This window comes from Zosterops lateralis (genome assembly GCF_965231275.1).
Source record: "Zosterops lateralis genome assembly, chromosome: Z".
Classification (NCBI taxonomy): domain Eukaryota; kingdom Metazoa; phylum Chordata; class Aves; order Passeriformes; family Zosteropidae; genus Zosterops; species Zosterops lateralis.
The window spans coordinates 18,405,843-18,421,325 of NC_139800.1; the positions used below are offsets into that span (position 1 = coordinate 18,405,843).

The window sequence follows — 15,483 nt, forward strand, 5'->3', positions numbered from 1 at the left end:
GATATTAAGAAAAAGGATGTGATCTGTTTTTCTTTGCCCATTGGAAAGAAGTCAAGAAGCATCATGACTAACTGCAACAAAAGTGATTCAGGTTAAACATCAGGAGATTTCTAGCACTAAGAATTTGAATAACCTCTATTGCAAAGCCAAGGAAACTCTAAATAAAACTCATATATTCTAAAATATATGGAAGGTACTGAGAGGATACTGCTATAGCTCAGCCAGCTTGAGTGTAAAAAGATGGCAAGTCCTCAAGCCCTTTCCTGCAGGTTTTTCTAAAATCCTAGAATCTTCCTCTGGAAAGCTTCCCAAATTTTGCATTAGAGATAAAGAAAATATTACTTATTTAGATCAGCAGACAACAATGACACTTATTTTTAAACAGCATAACTTAACTTAAAATTCGAACTTAAAAGGATAGCATATGAGACAGATAAAGAACATACATTTGCGAAGTTTTTAGGGACAGATTGCATTCACTCTCCACATGCTCTTCCAACAGTTTATAGGGAAGAGTACTACCCAGAGTTTGAAATGCCTCATGAAAAACTCAGCTTTGGCTGTTCTACCTGAGAATGGATGTATTCAGAGCCTTTTTGCATAAAAAATTAAGAGTTGAAGGAAAAAAAACAAGAATGAATGTTTATTTTAGCACTATCAGGAAAAAATCCTTGAATAATTTTTTTCTGCCCTCCTTCTGAAAGAAAGATGGGAAGATTGTATTTTTTCTTCACAAGCAGCACTGAAGAGAGAGCACTGAAGTCCACACTACTGATTTGAGAACATACCTAATTCTTCTCGTTATCTAGTCTATATTCAGAGACCAAGTGTAGTGCAATCTCTCTCAAGAAGTTCTGTGAAACCCTAAGAAGACAGATGTGATCTTTCCAAATTATTCAGAAAATAATCAAACATACATTAACAATTTCTGCAGGAATACAACCTATTTGTGGAAAAGAGTGCAAAATTACATCATTTCATAAGAGTTGTTGCTAGTCCTTACAGATGTTCTCCTAAGTATTTAGGAAGCTGTATGGAAACAGGACTGTAAATAATATGAACACACCTTTTCATAAAGCAATGGTCTAAAAACATTGTGAAAGGCTTTCCTTCATCCAACTCTTTAGAAGTTTCCATAAGAAAAAATTAAGAATTAAAAAAAAAAGTGAGGTTCCATAGCAGTAGAAAAGTAGAACTGATAAAATATTCTTATTTTAAAATAATATATTCAAAATATGAAGATTGATTATATTATTCTTCAATAATGGAATCCAGAGGATATTTTATGAGATCAGTAAGAAGAAAACACTCCATGATATTCCATAATCTATTCATAGAACGAGTTTTTTAAAAGTGGATGAGGCAACAGATGACAGCATGAAAACAGAGGCATTATGATGTTTGTATAGCTAAAACAAAAAAAGTTTTGGATTTAACTTCAGTTGCTCTTGTACCTTTAGTGAAGCAGAAGCAAAGCAAAGAAAGTGAAATTTTACTCCATTGATTAAGTGACTAACCACCCAAAACACAAATAGAAGTCCTGCCACCTCTAAAATATTTGCCTGTGTTGCAAAGAACACATCTCTCTCATTCAGATTCTGTCAAACAGACGGCTACACTCAGTGTGAAGGTAATTCAAGACTGTACAATCATGATCTTCATTTCTCCAGGAGTCCTGTAACCTTCGGTGAACACCTCAAACCTCTATGTTATATCAGAAAGCTCAGACATTATAGCAACTTTCCTGAGATCTTTCTCTGATTATGACTGGTCACCTTTTCCATTTTTCTTGTCCTTCCAGACAAATGGTAAATATTTTGCTCATTTTCTTCATCAAGGTTTGTAACCTGCTAACCAAACTTTCAGGGACTAAGAAGAGAGCAGCAAAAAAGCTCAGTTCATAAATACTTGTTGTATTCATCCCAACTTTCACTACAAATCATAGGCCAAAAATTCCCTGTAGGGGATCACATGTTCTTAACAACACTGAAATTATTTACACCTCTTCCATACAATTCCAAAATACTAGATGAAGCATCAAGAACTGGTTCTCTCAATCAGGGTTCATTAATGTCTTAGAGGGCAAAAGGGTAACACCACTAACAGCAGTATTTCAGTTGTGCAATTTATCAAAGGGAAAAGTAAAGTTAACATAGAGATAAATAAATCAGAAAGCTCTTCTTGCACTTCAATGCTAATGCTGAAACATTACAATCTGAACTATACAATCAGCTTGTTTACAGAAATAATCTGAAAAGGTATCCCTTCAAATCTAGGTTCTGAGACAGTCAATTGAAACAGCAGCAACTTTAACAAAAAAAAAATCAAATAGTGTCTGACTGAGTGATAATCACCTATCTGAATGGGTTAACTTAGATCCACAACCTTGTTAAACCTATAAGCTTGACAAAGAGTGAAAAAAACTTTACCTTTACACAAGTCTTACAGGAAGTCCTTTAGAACAAGACCTCCTGAAATACTGAAGCTCCTGGCATCCTATACATACTTCTCATCTGCCACTTGAGCCATAGGATAATTCAGTTAGGAAGAGACCTCAGGAGATGTTTAGTTCACCCTCATGCTCAAAGCAGGGTAAGGCAGGGACACATTGTGTCAGGTTTTATTCAACCCTCATCCTGAAAACCCCCAAGGACAGAAAACTCACAGATTCTATGGGGATCCTTTTCCACTGTGTGACTGTCCTGATAGTGAAAAAGTTTTTCCTTAGATCTAGTTAGAACCTATTTAAATTTAAGTTCATTGTATTTCATCCTTCTTCCATAATGATGAAAAGATTGACTCAGATATTCCTGATAATCTCCTCATAGGCATGGAAAGACTGCCCTGAGGTCCACCCCTGACAAACATGTCTCTTATCCAGGCTGCATAATACCTTCACCTTTTCTGTAATCTCCACCATATTCTGTTCTCTTCTCTGCCTAAACTGATCACCCGGTAAGACTTATTTTTTTGTTTCATGTCTATGGAGAAGAAAGTACTGTTTCATTTTTCAATTATTGCCCTTTAAATGAACAATCACTGAAAAAGAAAATTAACAAGAATATGTACCAACCCCCACCTTACAAAGTGTGTTTTAGTATAAATAATTATTTTGAGCAGATTTTTTTCTGTTTCCTCTCAACTGACAGACAGTTCACCCTGTATCTCTCCACAGCTAAGGTTTTCAGGCTTCATTTATGCTATGTGTATTGACAGTATTTATTGTCACGTTTTTAAAATTTCGTGATTGTAATTAAGACAAGTTTGCATATTAAAACACCATTGAGCTGGTTAAGGATTTAATACTTGTAATGCTGCCTTTAAAACTTTTCTTATGTAGAGCAACTGAATTCTTATAAAGAATTTAATTCTCAGATCACAAAGGATTTTAAATCCTTCTGTCCTCCATAAATTTCAGCATTATTTCAAAGGATGATAAGTTAATATTCAGACCATCAGAAATTTCTTCTGCATCAGGGCTCAAAATAATTTTAGATCCAAAACTTAATGATATAATCTCGAGTACTATTTAAATACAAAAGGAGGGAAAACTAAATAACTCTTTAAATTCTCTATTCTTTAAAACTGGGGAAAATAAATTGACATATATATGACTGCTAGACTACCTTTAAGGGCTCCATCACTTCCAGCTGGAGAGCAGACTGACTGTGGTGACCTCAAGGAAAAAGACGCAGCATTCCTTATTGAAGGATCACCATCCTAAAGTAAGAATGATAAAATAAGTTAACATATGAATATAAAAATCTGTTAAAATAAAAACTGAAATTAGTACATAAATTGATAAAATGGATGGGACAAAAAGACATACAAGAAATACTAGGAAAAGAGTCACATTAAAATCTTTGTAATTTACAGTGCTATTAGATTATAATATAAGCAATGCTCCAATCACACCTAAGAAGAATCCATAACCAGAACAGGCAGACAAAAATAAATCTTTGTGTACTTTTTCTAGTTAGACAAGCACTTTTGGGTTTACACTGAGATTCCATTTAGAACTTTTTGTTGCAAGTACTCATAGTAAAGAGCTGAAGAGCAGATGCATGACCTTTATATAACACCATTTGGAAGAACTAGAGTATAAAATGTAGATTTTTCAAAACTCATGTTTTTCACTTAATCTACCCTTAAAAGCTTATCTAGAATGCCACTTTGCTCTTACAGTTCAACAAAGTAACACTTTGTATTTATATCCTCAGCATACAGAAGCCAGGACAGAACAGAATCTCTAGCGGTCCCATTACAGCAGCTGGGTTGTCCTCATGTAAAACACAGCCAGAGTGATTTTAGCTTGTAAGAGTTAAACGGGAAACAATGGCAATATGAAGCACTTCCCCAACCTGATCCAAAGCGATTACTAATTTCTGACACATGTTTTCATAATACATAATACTAATTGCAATGTAATGATGTCCATGCTCTACTTTTTAGCAATGTAAATGTGTATTTTTTACTCCCACATTATCCTTATATAAAATATGAAATGCACTATTTCAATGTCCATTCAGAGTTTTACATGAGTTTTTCCAACGCTTTTGTGAAGCCCTCTGCTGGTCACGACTACTCATTCGCACAAGGCCCCAACTAAACATCAACTATAGACTGGTATTTCCCACTTCAACTACTGTTTTTTATCTATGAGAATGTTTGGGGAAATGAAAAGCTAGCAAATTCTGTATCTATGAAGAGAATATGCCTACAATGACACACAAATTCTAAAAATGTCATTCTTCCAAAATGTACAGTCGTATAAATAAATGAAGTCTCCAAAGAAGTTCTAAGTTATTTCATATTTTCTAATTAAATTGGTTATTTCAGTAGTTAACATTCTAATGTGGCCCTTGTTGAGGTATCTGGATATAGCCAATTGTAAGAAAATAGCCTTTCCTTTTTTTTTTTTTTTTTTTTTTTTTTTTTTTTTTTTTTTTTTTTTTTAAAAAAAAAAATCTGAATTGTCTATCTGACAAACACTTTTTAACCTTTTGACCAATATAAACCCAATTAACAGAATGTTAGAAAGTTAAACCGTAATTATGTTTTTACATGTCTGCATGAAAGAAATCAGCATCCAACAGTGAGACAGAAAGCTAAATTGGTATTTCAGGGAGAAAGCAGCCTGCACAGATGGACAATCTCACAGCCCCTTTGATGATGGCCAAGCAGCAAAATTCCATGTGTATAGCCATAGACTGGGCCATTTACAGGCTATGGCTTGTGAAGGGGTAGATGACACAGCTAAGGGAAAAGGAAAGAGTTTGAGTTTATGGACTTAAGGTGATTACAACTCAAAGAACACAAATCCATAAGAAATCAGATTTCATCAGTTTTACCACCTATGGTAAAAAAACTATCACACAGTTATCACACAACTACATTAGATTTCTTTTTTCTTTCCATTCACAGCACAATAAACCCAAACTTACACTGTGGTGTTAATTACACTTATTTTTTGCAAGAATGCTTGGAAAAAGAGTTGTTGCCTTCTGAGGAAATTCTCATGGGCAAAGGAGTTTAATATTCAGACCAGCACAATAAAATGAACTCATTATCAAAAGAATATGTTGTTACTTTAAGTGAAACTGAACTGATATCCCACTGACTTACTCATTTAGCTACTGCACTGAAATTATGGAACTGATATTTTTCTTCCAAACTGACATTTCTTTGACTTGTAATAAATCTCAAAAAGACACCCATACTGAAAAATAAGCTTAACTTCTAACTTAACTTATCGTGTAACTTAGTTTATCAAATATGTTTTATTAAGTGAGGCGAAGATCTTTAACCATGATTGCCAAGGACATGGGCAAAGACAATTTTTACTAAATTAACTGAATAGACTAACTAGGTATATGACATTTCAGGTAGAGATGTCATTCCTACCACAGCTGACAAATTTTCAGAAATCTGCATTTACACTTTTTAAGTTTGGAGCATCACCAAATGATGAATTATGTTCTAGGAATGCTCTCAAGTTTACAAAAAAATTGTACTTAAATTGAGTGAATGTGTAGTGAGCCTTTCAGGGTATACTTGCAGATTTTGTATTTCAGAGATACGCAATGCTTTAGCTTTTGAAAAACAATAAAATCCTAAAATGAATAAAAATAATTTAAGTTCTTGAGTTTTATGATTCTTAAAATATTCATTCATAAAGATCTTCTCCAAAGTAGAAAAGGCTGCAACATTACAATTATTATACATACAGAGATGCAAAACTTCAAAGTTCTTCAAATTGTTTTCTGCATCTTAGTTTCTAAAATGATCTTTAAAAGGTGTAATTACCTTTTAATGTACAATAAACACAGGTAACACATATGCACCATTAAGAGAGTGCACAAAAGGATTAGCATGCAAGTTTACAACATTTACTATTTTTTATGTCTAGCATTTCTCCGATTAGACCAGACACTGAGGATGTACTATGTTTTCGAAGTCTGTCCCTTTTCAAATGAGTCTACACTTGAAATTTAAATCTACCTTCAGTGGTTTTATCCATCAACAGCATCATAAAATATCTAAGGCAGTTAAACACATACTTGCTTTGTCATAGTAAATACCTGCTTTATCATAATAAATTGATTTAGGTAACATACATCACTACTGAGTCTGTGCACCATCTGTAGGTAGTCTTCATTTGAGCCATGTCTAGAATTATCAGCATGATGATTAGCTGAATTTCCAGACAACTGACTTGAAACTTTATTTTCATGGAGATTTCTCATTCCGGCTGTGACAATGGGACTGGATACGGAAGCTGAAATATAAAAAAAAGTAAGTAACTATATTGATACAGTCACATAGTCATAAACTTGAAAAGATTCAGAGAAAACACCCTAATGGCGGATATTAAAACGTTGGATGCAAGAGGTCTGGAATCTGAACAAGAATTCAACTTGCCACAAATACCTTGATTAAAAATACTTTATGTAAGATTTTTTGGAAGGATTTAAAATATTTTAAGTTGATTACAGAAAACTTTCCTCCCTTCTATATAATTTGAATTCACTACCTTAGTAACTTTCAAGGTATTCACGAGACATACAAAATCACATATAAAGCAGCTGTATATATATTCTAAGCACAATGTTAAACTTTAAGAAAAAAGTATTTTAAAGAATCCAGTAGAATTCTACTTACCAACAAAGAAATGCCCTAGATACCTTAATACTGATCATGTGTTCAGGATTGTTTTTAGACAAGGGCAGAACAAAGAAATCCATTTTTTCGGAAGGTCATCTTTGCCTGTTACTATATGCAGTAATTGAGCACAATTCTAGTGTATTAATTAGAATTAATCTGACACTAAAAAGGGCCAGTAAGGCTTAAAGAATCTCTAAAGTTAACTTTAGTTAATCTTAAATTAAGAAAACTTTTCTTTGGCAGAAATGAGATTTTCCCCAATATATATGTGAGTGATGCTCACAGCTAACAAATACAACTTCTAGACTGTTCAGATTATTTTTATTGTCACATATACAGAGCAACAAAGCAAATTAGACATAAGTAGGGGAGAATTGCAACATGAACGTGTTTTACCTTTTCTTCTTCTATTTAATTTTTTTAAAACGAAGTAGATGTCACCACTCCTTTACAACCAAAAAAGCAAAGCTTAAATATACCTGCCTCAAAGATCTGCATTAAGCATATGACCCCTTTAAAGAAATTAGAAACCCATGAAATGTGCACATGAAAGCAAAGTTGACGTGAAATACAAGAATAAAATAAACATGACAGACTTACCTTGCTGCATTTGAGGATGAGCTGTATAACTTGGAGGATGTGAATACGGCATGTATCCTGCAGGACTTTGAGGAGCATATGGACTAGGCACTGGACTGTTCTGTTGTGCCAAAAATCTGTTACCAGAGCTTGTCTGTGGTGGCACAAACCGGCTAAAAAGAAAATGAAATTGAAAAGAAGTTTTTAAGTTTTTAAAATTTGGAATAGCAAATACAGACAAATTCATTATTTCTTTTCGAAGTTATACTTTCAAAACATGAAAATTTCTTTAAGATAAAAAAAGCCCCCAAAACAATCGAGAAGTTCCTTCAAAAGCAGTATTTTAAGCCATCTATACTTCCCTAACTGCAAATGTTACTTAGGAGTCAGAAGATAATAAAAAGCATTCATAAGACCTCCACCTAGGGAAAGGAAACAATGACACAAATAGGTATGGAAAACAGATCTTCAATTTCCAAAAGTTAAACTCAGAAGTTTGAATAAAACTGACAGCAGCTGTTTTAATCAATTGGGTCACAGGATTAACAAGGAGCTATTTACTCTTTACTTTCCAATAAGGTTCCAAATAACTCCACGTAACAGAGCTACACTGTCAAGATGCAGGAATGTTATAGGCATAGGTAGGACCTGACCCAAGTCCACTGATTACAACTTTCTCTTTCACTGGCTTTATCTTAGATTCATTCTACAGATAGGAAGCCATAAAAATAACATTGACTTGTGACAATAATACATGTACATTATTAATTACATTCTTATATGAGCTTCTCAAAATTAAAATAACCAAATAAATACATCAGAAAGCACATTACAAGCTTTCACAACCCTCAGTTCTAAACAGGAACTCCATGAAGGTAAGCTTCCATAGAAAGAAACCACGAAGTACTTAACACAAGGATTTCAAGAAAACTCTGTACTATTCATCGTAATATTCACAACTTAAACAACCTTTTTAGATATCCCTTCTGGATATAAAAGTTAAAAAGTGTATTGGTTTTTGTGAAGACACAGAACATTTCATTTCCCAGTTCAGTAACTTGAGCTGAAACCTGAAATCAGTTTATTTTAATAATGATATCTACTAACTGAAGATGGAACCTGTTAAAGCCCAGTACCTGGGTTGAAACTACAAGCAGAAGTCTCTCCTCTAGTCTAGAGTTCTTTAATATATTAACAAAAGCCTAAATTGTAGGTAAATGATATTTGCAAACATTCAAAAAACTTAAAAATCCAGAAATCTGACTAGGATTCTGCTAGAAGATTGGCCAAACTACTGGGCCTATCTTTCTGCAAGAAGTCTTTTGCACAACTGTTACAGTAGTACTCCATGCTTTTACACATCTTCTTTCCCACCACTCTGCTAAACCAGTACTGGGACAAGCTGGAACATACCAGCCTATTCTGTCCTATCCTCCTGCCACCAGTCTCAGCCTCTGACATGGGTAGAAGACAACTAGAGGGCAACAGAAGGCAGAGGGACTCCTTAGGAAGATAGAACTTTTGGCCAAATTAAGGGATGAAGCGAGAGAGAGGAGAATTCATTATGAATCCTTAGAATACAGGGATTGTAGAATATAGTTCACTGACAGAAAGATATTTCTTTGCACACGAAGAAACTTACCCCACTGTCAGACAAATGCCAAATTTGTCATGACACTGATCACATTCCACTTACATATTTGCAACAAGAATTGGCTGTCAGTGTAGGAAGAACTTGTAGTTCACTCCCTCCCCATCCCACTTAGAAAGGATTACCTGGAAGGGCTATGTGAGATAGTGGTTTGTTGATAATTGGAAGATGCAGGACTACCACGCATGGAATTCTGAGAAATATTAAACTGTGACATCATCATCCCTATTAAAAAAAAAGACAGCAGCATTACTTTACATGCATTTCCTTTTCAATCAATGAACTATCTCATTTCAGAATTTATTACATAGAATGAGATTATGAACTTTAACGACATTATAAAATTTACTGACATTAAAATCATCTGCCCATAACTGTTAAAAAATTAGAAAAAAATTACTGAATCCACGTATGATGTCCATTTTACATTATGACATAAAAAAGCACTCCCTAAAGTTGTGCCAAGTCAGTTACAAATGTTAACAGTAGTTTCTTCAACTCTTCCTTAGAGCTTCATAAGTCAAAATCTACGAGTAAAGAAATATTTTAAACCAGGACATACATATTCTGCACTCCAGGATGATGTGTACAACACTTGTTGTGCCAAAAAGCAAAAGATTTGGCAGATTCACAAGTCAGAAGAACACAGAAAACTGATCTTCAGTTGTTGGAGCAAGTATAGCAATTGGGTTGAGTGCTGCAAGATATTCTCACTGCTCCAGTATTTAGTGGTCTCCTTCCATCTGGGGACAAAAGCTTTCTATTCCATCTCCACTAAGCTTAGAGAGAATGTTACCAAAGAAGGGGCTGAAATATTTCAATTGCAAAGCAGAACCAATATCCTGACTGTGGCTCCCACAGCTAGTAGATAACCACAGTCATGTGTTGGAAGTTCAAGTGTTGAACCAGCTGGCAAGCCAAATGTCTCACTGTTCTTGAAACTAACTAATTTAAAAGGCATTTGGACAATGCCCTAAATCTGACTGAACTTTCAGTCAGCCCTGAAGTTGTCAGGCAGCTGGGTAGTGCCTTCCAACTCAAATATTCTACTTTATTCTGACTCACATCATTATAAAGGGGAATTTAAAGGAATTTTTTTCCTCTTCAATACAGGAAGAAAAAATACTCTAACAAGTACATGAAAAAGTGACATAGAAACACAAAAAAGTAAATGAATTTGAAGTTATTTTAGTGACAGAATTTAATGTCTTACAGCTAAAACCGTGTCAGAACTCATGAGCACACAGTATCTTGGGAAGCCACAGCAAGTGATTTATAGCCTTAGGTAGAAGCTCATTAATAGTACAAGTATTTTAGACAGTAAGACAAGAAGTCTCCAATATGAAATTGTTGGAATGTTTTTGTTAATCCTACAGGTGCTATTACCAATTTCAAGTACTGCAATAATCACACAAGCGAAACTAGTTTCAGAAACTTTCCCTGTCACCCTCATTTCTCCTCCACTTTCTTCAGCAGAGAGAGTGATCATCCCTCAGGAATTAAGCCATTATTACCTCCCAGTAGGTGGTAAATGCTACATTCCATGTACTTGAGCACACTAATACTGTCCCTAAACAAGAGTTAAAGTCCTGCGTTGTGCTGAAAAAAGTTACATATTTCTATATCTCAATATAGACTACATTACAGTGTCCAAACTAATGATGGGAGCATGCAGCATGCCCACTGCCTCCTCACATCTCACTGCCACTCTGAATACAGCTAGCTACAGTATTTCAGCCAAACAACTAACCTTAACATTCCTGTACAGAAAGCTGACATAACATAACAATATCAGCATGAATTGTACAGACAAAGTTTCAATTTTGTGCTTAAATTAGAGTGCTCTTTTTTAAGGACTGAAAAAAAAATCTATTTGTTTTCTCCTCCCTTATTTAAAACATGCAATCATAGATGTGGTTGTTTCTGGGTTAGAAGAATGACAGAAAACATACAGCTATTTTTCTAATGCAATTTTTTAAAATCCTCTAATTAACTTAATCTCTGATGGATAGCTTCCCCTTCTCTAGCTCTGTTATGGATGGCTGGGGCAGGGGCAAGACATAGAAGACCCAGTCAATGTAATGTAAAGAAAAAAAAAAAAAGAAAAGAACCAAAACAAAACTAAACACCCCCAAAACCAAAAAGAACAAGTTTTCCAAAGTTTTCAGATAGTTAACTTTATATTGGATAATGACATAATGAGAAAGAAGTGAAAACAAGCCCCAAACATTGTGTCTAAAATGGTTTTGAAATTAGTCAGTGGCCATTAGCAGTACTGTATCTTTTACTGTTTTACATTGTTGTCATATTACTACATAGCACTGAGAAAAAACATCTTACTAGAAACATTACTAGAATGAGATTCCTTACATATATGCCCAAAATTACAGTTTTTCTTCTTATAAAACAGTGATATGCATAAATCCATTTTAGCATTTCTACCAAATGACAAAGAATGCACTTCATAAAATCATAACTCAAAGTTACATAAAAATTCTTGTACAACTAAACTGTATTACAGCAGCATACATGCTTGTGCTAGGATGGCTCAACAACAGGTGTTTTTTCAGTTAGATATATATTCTTACTAAAAAGCATAGATGAATTTTTTTCCATTTACAAGCAAAAGTGCACTTGACTTCTTGTATAAATGTAAAAACATTACCAAAGCAATTTACATTTATGGAAAGATGCATAAGGTTTTAATTGCCCAAAATTCATAAATAGCTCAGAGCTGTAGGGCATCACAAATTTCTAAGATGAGGAATAGCAGGGAGGAGCTGTTAAGGATGCCTCATTCAACTTTATTCCTTACTCCAGAACAGCTAAGAACTCTCACTGCAATCATACACTATAATCATATAGATTTTCAGTAAGATCAATGCATATATTTTCAACTCCAATTATTTACCAAGACAAACATATGAATCCAGGCATAAAAAATTCAAAATAAAATCCAATTATTATTCTAGAGGTTAAACTCTGAGATGAAATGAAACATTTTTTAGAAAAACTTAGTAGCTTTTATTTTCCTTCTTTTTTACTATACAATTGTTCTTAGAAGATGTTAAGGTAGATAGCTTTAAATCACTATCAAACATAAGGCAAGGCATAAATGCAACAGTTGTGCTCCAAATATACTTGTGGTTAGTATCAGCCCCTAGATTTACAGAACAACATAAAATTAATCAATAGATAATCAAAAATCCTTACCGCTTTGTACCCCGTATCTGTTTTGCATGCTTTTCTCCCTGAAAACATTAGGATTCCTTGCCAGAATAGCCTGCAGCAAGACTGGTATATCTCCCTCTGGATCATCACTGCCAAGGTTATCTTTCAACTCTCTGGAATTGTGGAAGTAAGCAAATAAAGAGGCAAATGCATTTTCAAATTATAAGAAACTATGAGTCAAGTAAAAAAAAAAACAAAAACCAAAAAAACCAAATAAAAAAACCAAAACCAAAATGAAAGAAGACAATTTACTGTTAAAATATAGGAAAAATCAAGTCTGCAAAGCACTGCTTCCTTGCCTCTAGTTTTTTCACTCTCTTCCTTAAGGAATGGCAGGAGAAATGTTCCTACAAGTCCTCACAGTCATTTTTGGTTACTAAGTTCTTACATATATGAGGCTGTCAGTTTAAGACTATCATAAGAAGTTTCTTAGGCACATTTTTATATCATGATCTTCTCTATAAAAGGATGTTTCAGCATAACATCAAGAACATATTACTGCAGGAGTGAAAATAACATATGCGTGAATGTATGACATTCAGGTTTCAACCCAATGCTTTGAAAATCTTGTTATTTTGAAAGGGGATATTGGCACATCTTTGAGATCACAGGATTCCCTCTGAACCATAAAGAAATGGAATGGATTTTCTATAAATGCATCTGTGCACTCACTTCTTGTATGCTTTGAGGACTTAAAAAAGTTACTTCCACTTGAACAAAACAAGCAAGGAAACTACAAGGTTGTCAACATAAAACAATTTAAAGGACACCAGGGAGAAATAAAAAAAATAACAAAAAGATAATACATTAGCATACTTGATGTCTCAATTGTTAAAACTACTTAAGTTCAATACCTAATCAGAACTGACACAGGTGTCAAAGATTTTCTTCTGGGTGTTTAATTTGTCTATGTGCGTTAATGGCTGACATTGAAAGAATCAGTATTGCACAATGAACACCACCAAGTCTGTACTCTTACCTATCAAGAAGGTAATAAGCATCAGATCTGTAAAATAACCCCCACAGTTATGCATAAGGGTTGATGGACAATTATTAATGCTGTCTGACTGAAACATCTGAATCTTATATTGGAGGCTTGCTAAGCAAGCCTAAGGAAAAACTTGGATATTCTAATTTTCATATTCTCACAAACACCATTCTTAATCCAGTTAATTTGGATTTCAAGGAGTAACCTGATGTAGAAGTTCAAAATACATACATGTGATCTGTTGACACCTGATTGAGACTGTGGACAAGCTGTGAAACCAGATTTTCATCCCTGCAAGCCAGAAGGCAGTTCACCTCTTCAGCTATCCGTCCATTGAAAAGCAGGCTTTTTGTTGTGGTAGCAGGTAAAGGTGATGGAAGAGGCAGCTGGTTCAAAACTGTTATTAGAAAACAGGAAGAACTTCAGAATCATTTCATGAGACACAAACATACAAATGTGAACACCCCCTTACTCTCTCATGAGATTAAGAAAGAAAACCTGACAACTAGATTTAAAACACAGGGAATACATCTGCATTTTTTAAATTCTTAAATTCACACAAAGAAATGCACACATTTCCACCCACATGCTCACACTGGACTCTCTAAACATTCCAGAATATTAAGCTCTTTATTATGTTATGGTACAAGCTAACTCTAACTGCAAGTTACCAGGCTGATCACATCCCTGAGACCAAGGCTTTAACTGAACCATTAGAAACAATTTCAGAAAAAAACCCCAATCTAAGTGAAACCTATTTTTTGGTTCTTTCATATTTTGAACTTTAAAAGTGGGGTGATTCCATCATTTTTACTCCTTATAAGGTATATCACTGCTGTACTTAGAAATGAACTGTAATTCAAATAAAAGTGTGTAATATATTAAAATTTCTAGCTTTCATTACTTCCATTGGATTACCTTAAATGTGCCTGAAACTTGGAAAAATTAGCAAAATCAGCAGAATATATTGATTAAAGTAGCATAAATTTATCTAGCCTACTTTACTGCCTTCAGACATCGCATCACCCATGTTTTCAGGGAAACTGGTCTTGTCCATTCCAGTTCAGCGTTTAAAGGAACTCTTGCACCAGAGTCTGATCAGTAACTTCCACCAATTAAGTAACCTTACCTGCAAATGCTTAATCCTGGAAAACTGTCCATTGCCAGAAACTCACTATTTGCATCCTGATGGTCTGTTATTAGACATACATGTTCATACATAGATACACATTTAAATACACAACCTGCATCCTCCACTTCAATACTTCAGAATATACCAGAAGACATGAAGTTGGTTTTTCCTCCAATACATCTGCCTTTTTTACTGTGAGCAATTAAATTCAATTGCTGGATATATACTTCCAGTGTTTCCTGGAAAACCTCCAATTTTCAACAGTGTAACAACTGAAGTGCTTAGAAGAAGCACCTAAGGTCACTGAGTCCAATTATCTTCAGACAGACAACTGAAATCTTTCTTACACTTTACATAAGACGCCTCTTTGTCCCAACTGCTCTTACTGCTATGATTGTTCTAGGATCTCACTACATAATAATAAATCTCCTCTAAGTTTTCACTAGAAAGTATTTTTTGGTCACATTATAATGATATGGCTTTGTGTCAGTATCAGCTTGTAATGTAAATAGTTATTTTCTCTCCTTGCATTTTCTCTTCCTGATATACTTAAAGTCAGCACATACACTTCATATGCTCCTTTTGCAGGCTGAACAGCAAAGAAAGAAGACTCAGGTTCAGCTGCTTATTTTTATTCTAGCAGTCATTTTGTGCAACTATTAACTAGTTCAAAATCAATGAATTAGGTTTCAAGTATATTCAGTATATTCTATCACTCTCTTGATTAGCGGCACATCA

At 34.3% G+C, this 15,483-nt stretch overlaps 1 protein-coding gene across 6 annotated transcripts in view; it reads right to left on the bottom strand.

The window, feature by feature from the left end:
* The window catches only part of NIPBL (NIPBL cohesin loading factor), a 142,626-nt gene that overhangs the window by 78,629 nt on the left and 48,514 nt on the right, over window positions 1-15,483 (bottom strand). For all 6 annotated transcript variants that reach the window (XM_083883843.1, XM_083883842.1, XM_083883848.1 and 3 more), the window contains exons 3-8: window positions 13,845-14,010; window positions 12,608-12,738; window positions 9,520-9,619; window positions 7,765-7,916; window positions 6,618-6,778; window positions 3,627-3,720 (exon numbers count right to left, since the gene is read on the bottom strand). In XM_083883843.1, coding sequence (XP_083739969.1) covers window positions 3,627-3,720; window positions 6,618-6,778; window positions 7,765-7,916; window positions 9,520-9,619; window positions 12,608-12,738; window positions 13,845-14,010 — 804 coding nt within the window. The remainder of the gene's footprint in view (window positions 1-3,626; window positions 3,721-6,617; window positions 6,779-7,764; window positions 7,917-9,519; window positions 9,620-12,607; window positions 12,739-13,844; window positions 14,011-15,483) is intronic.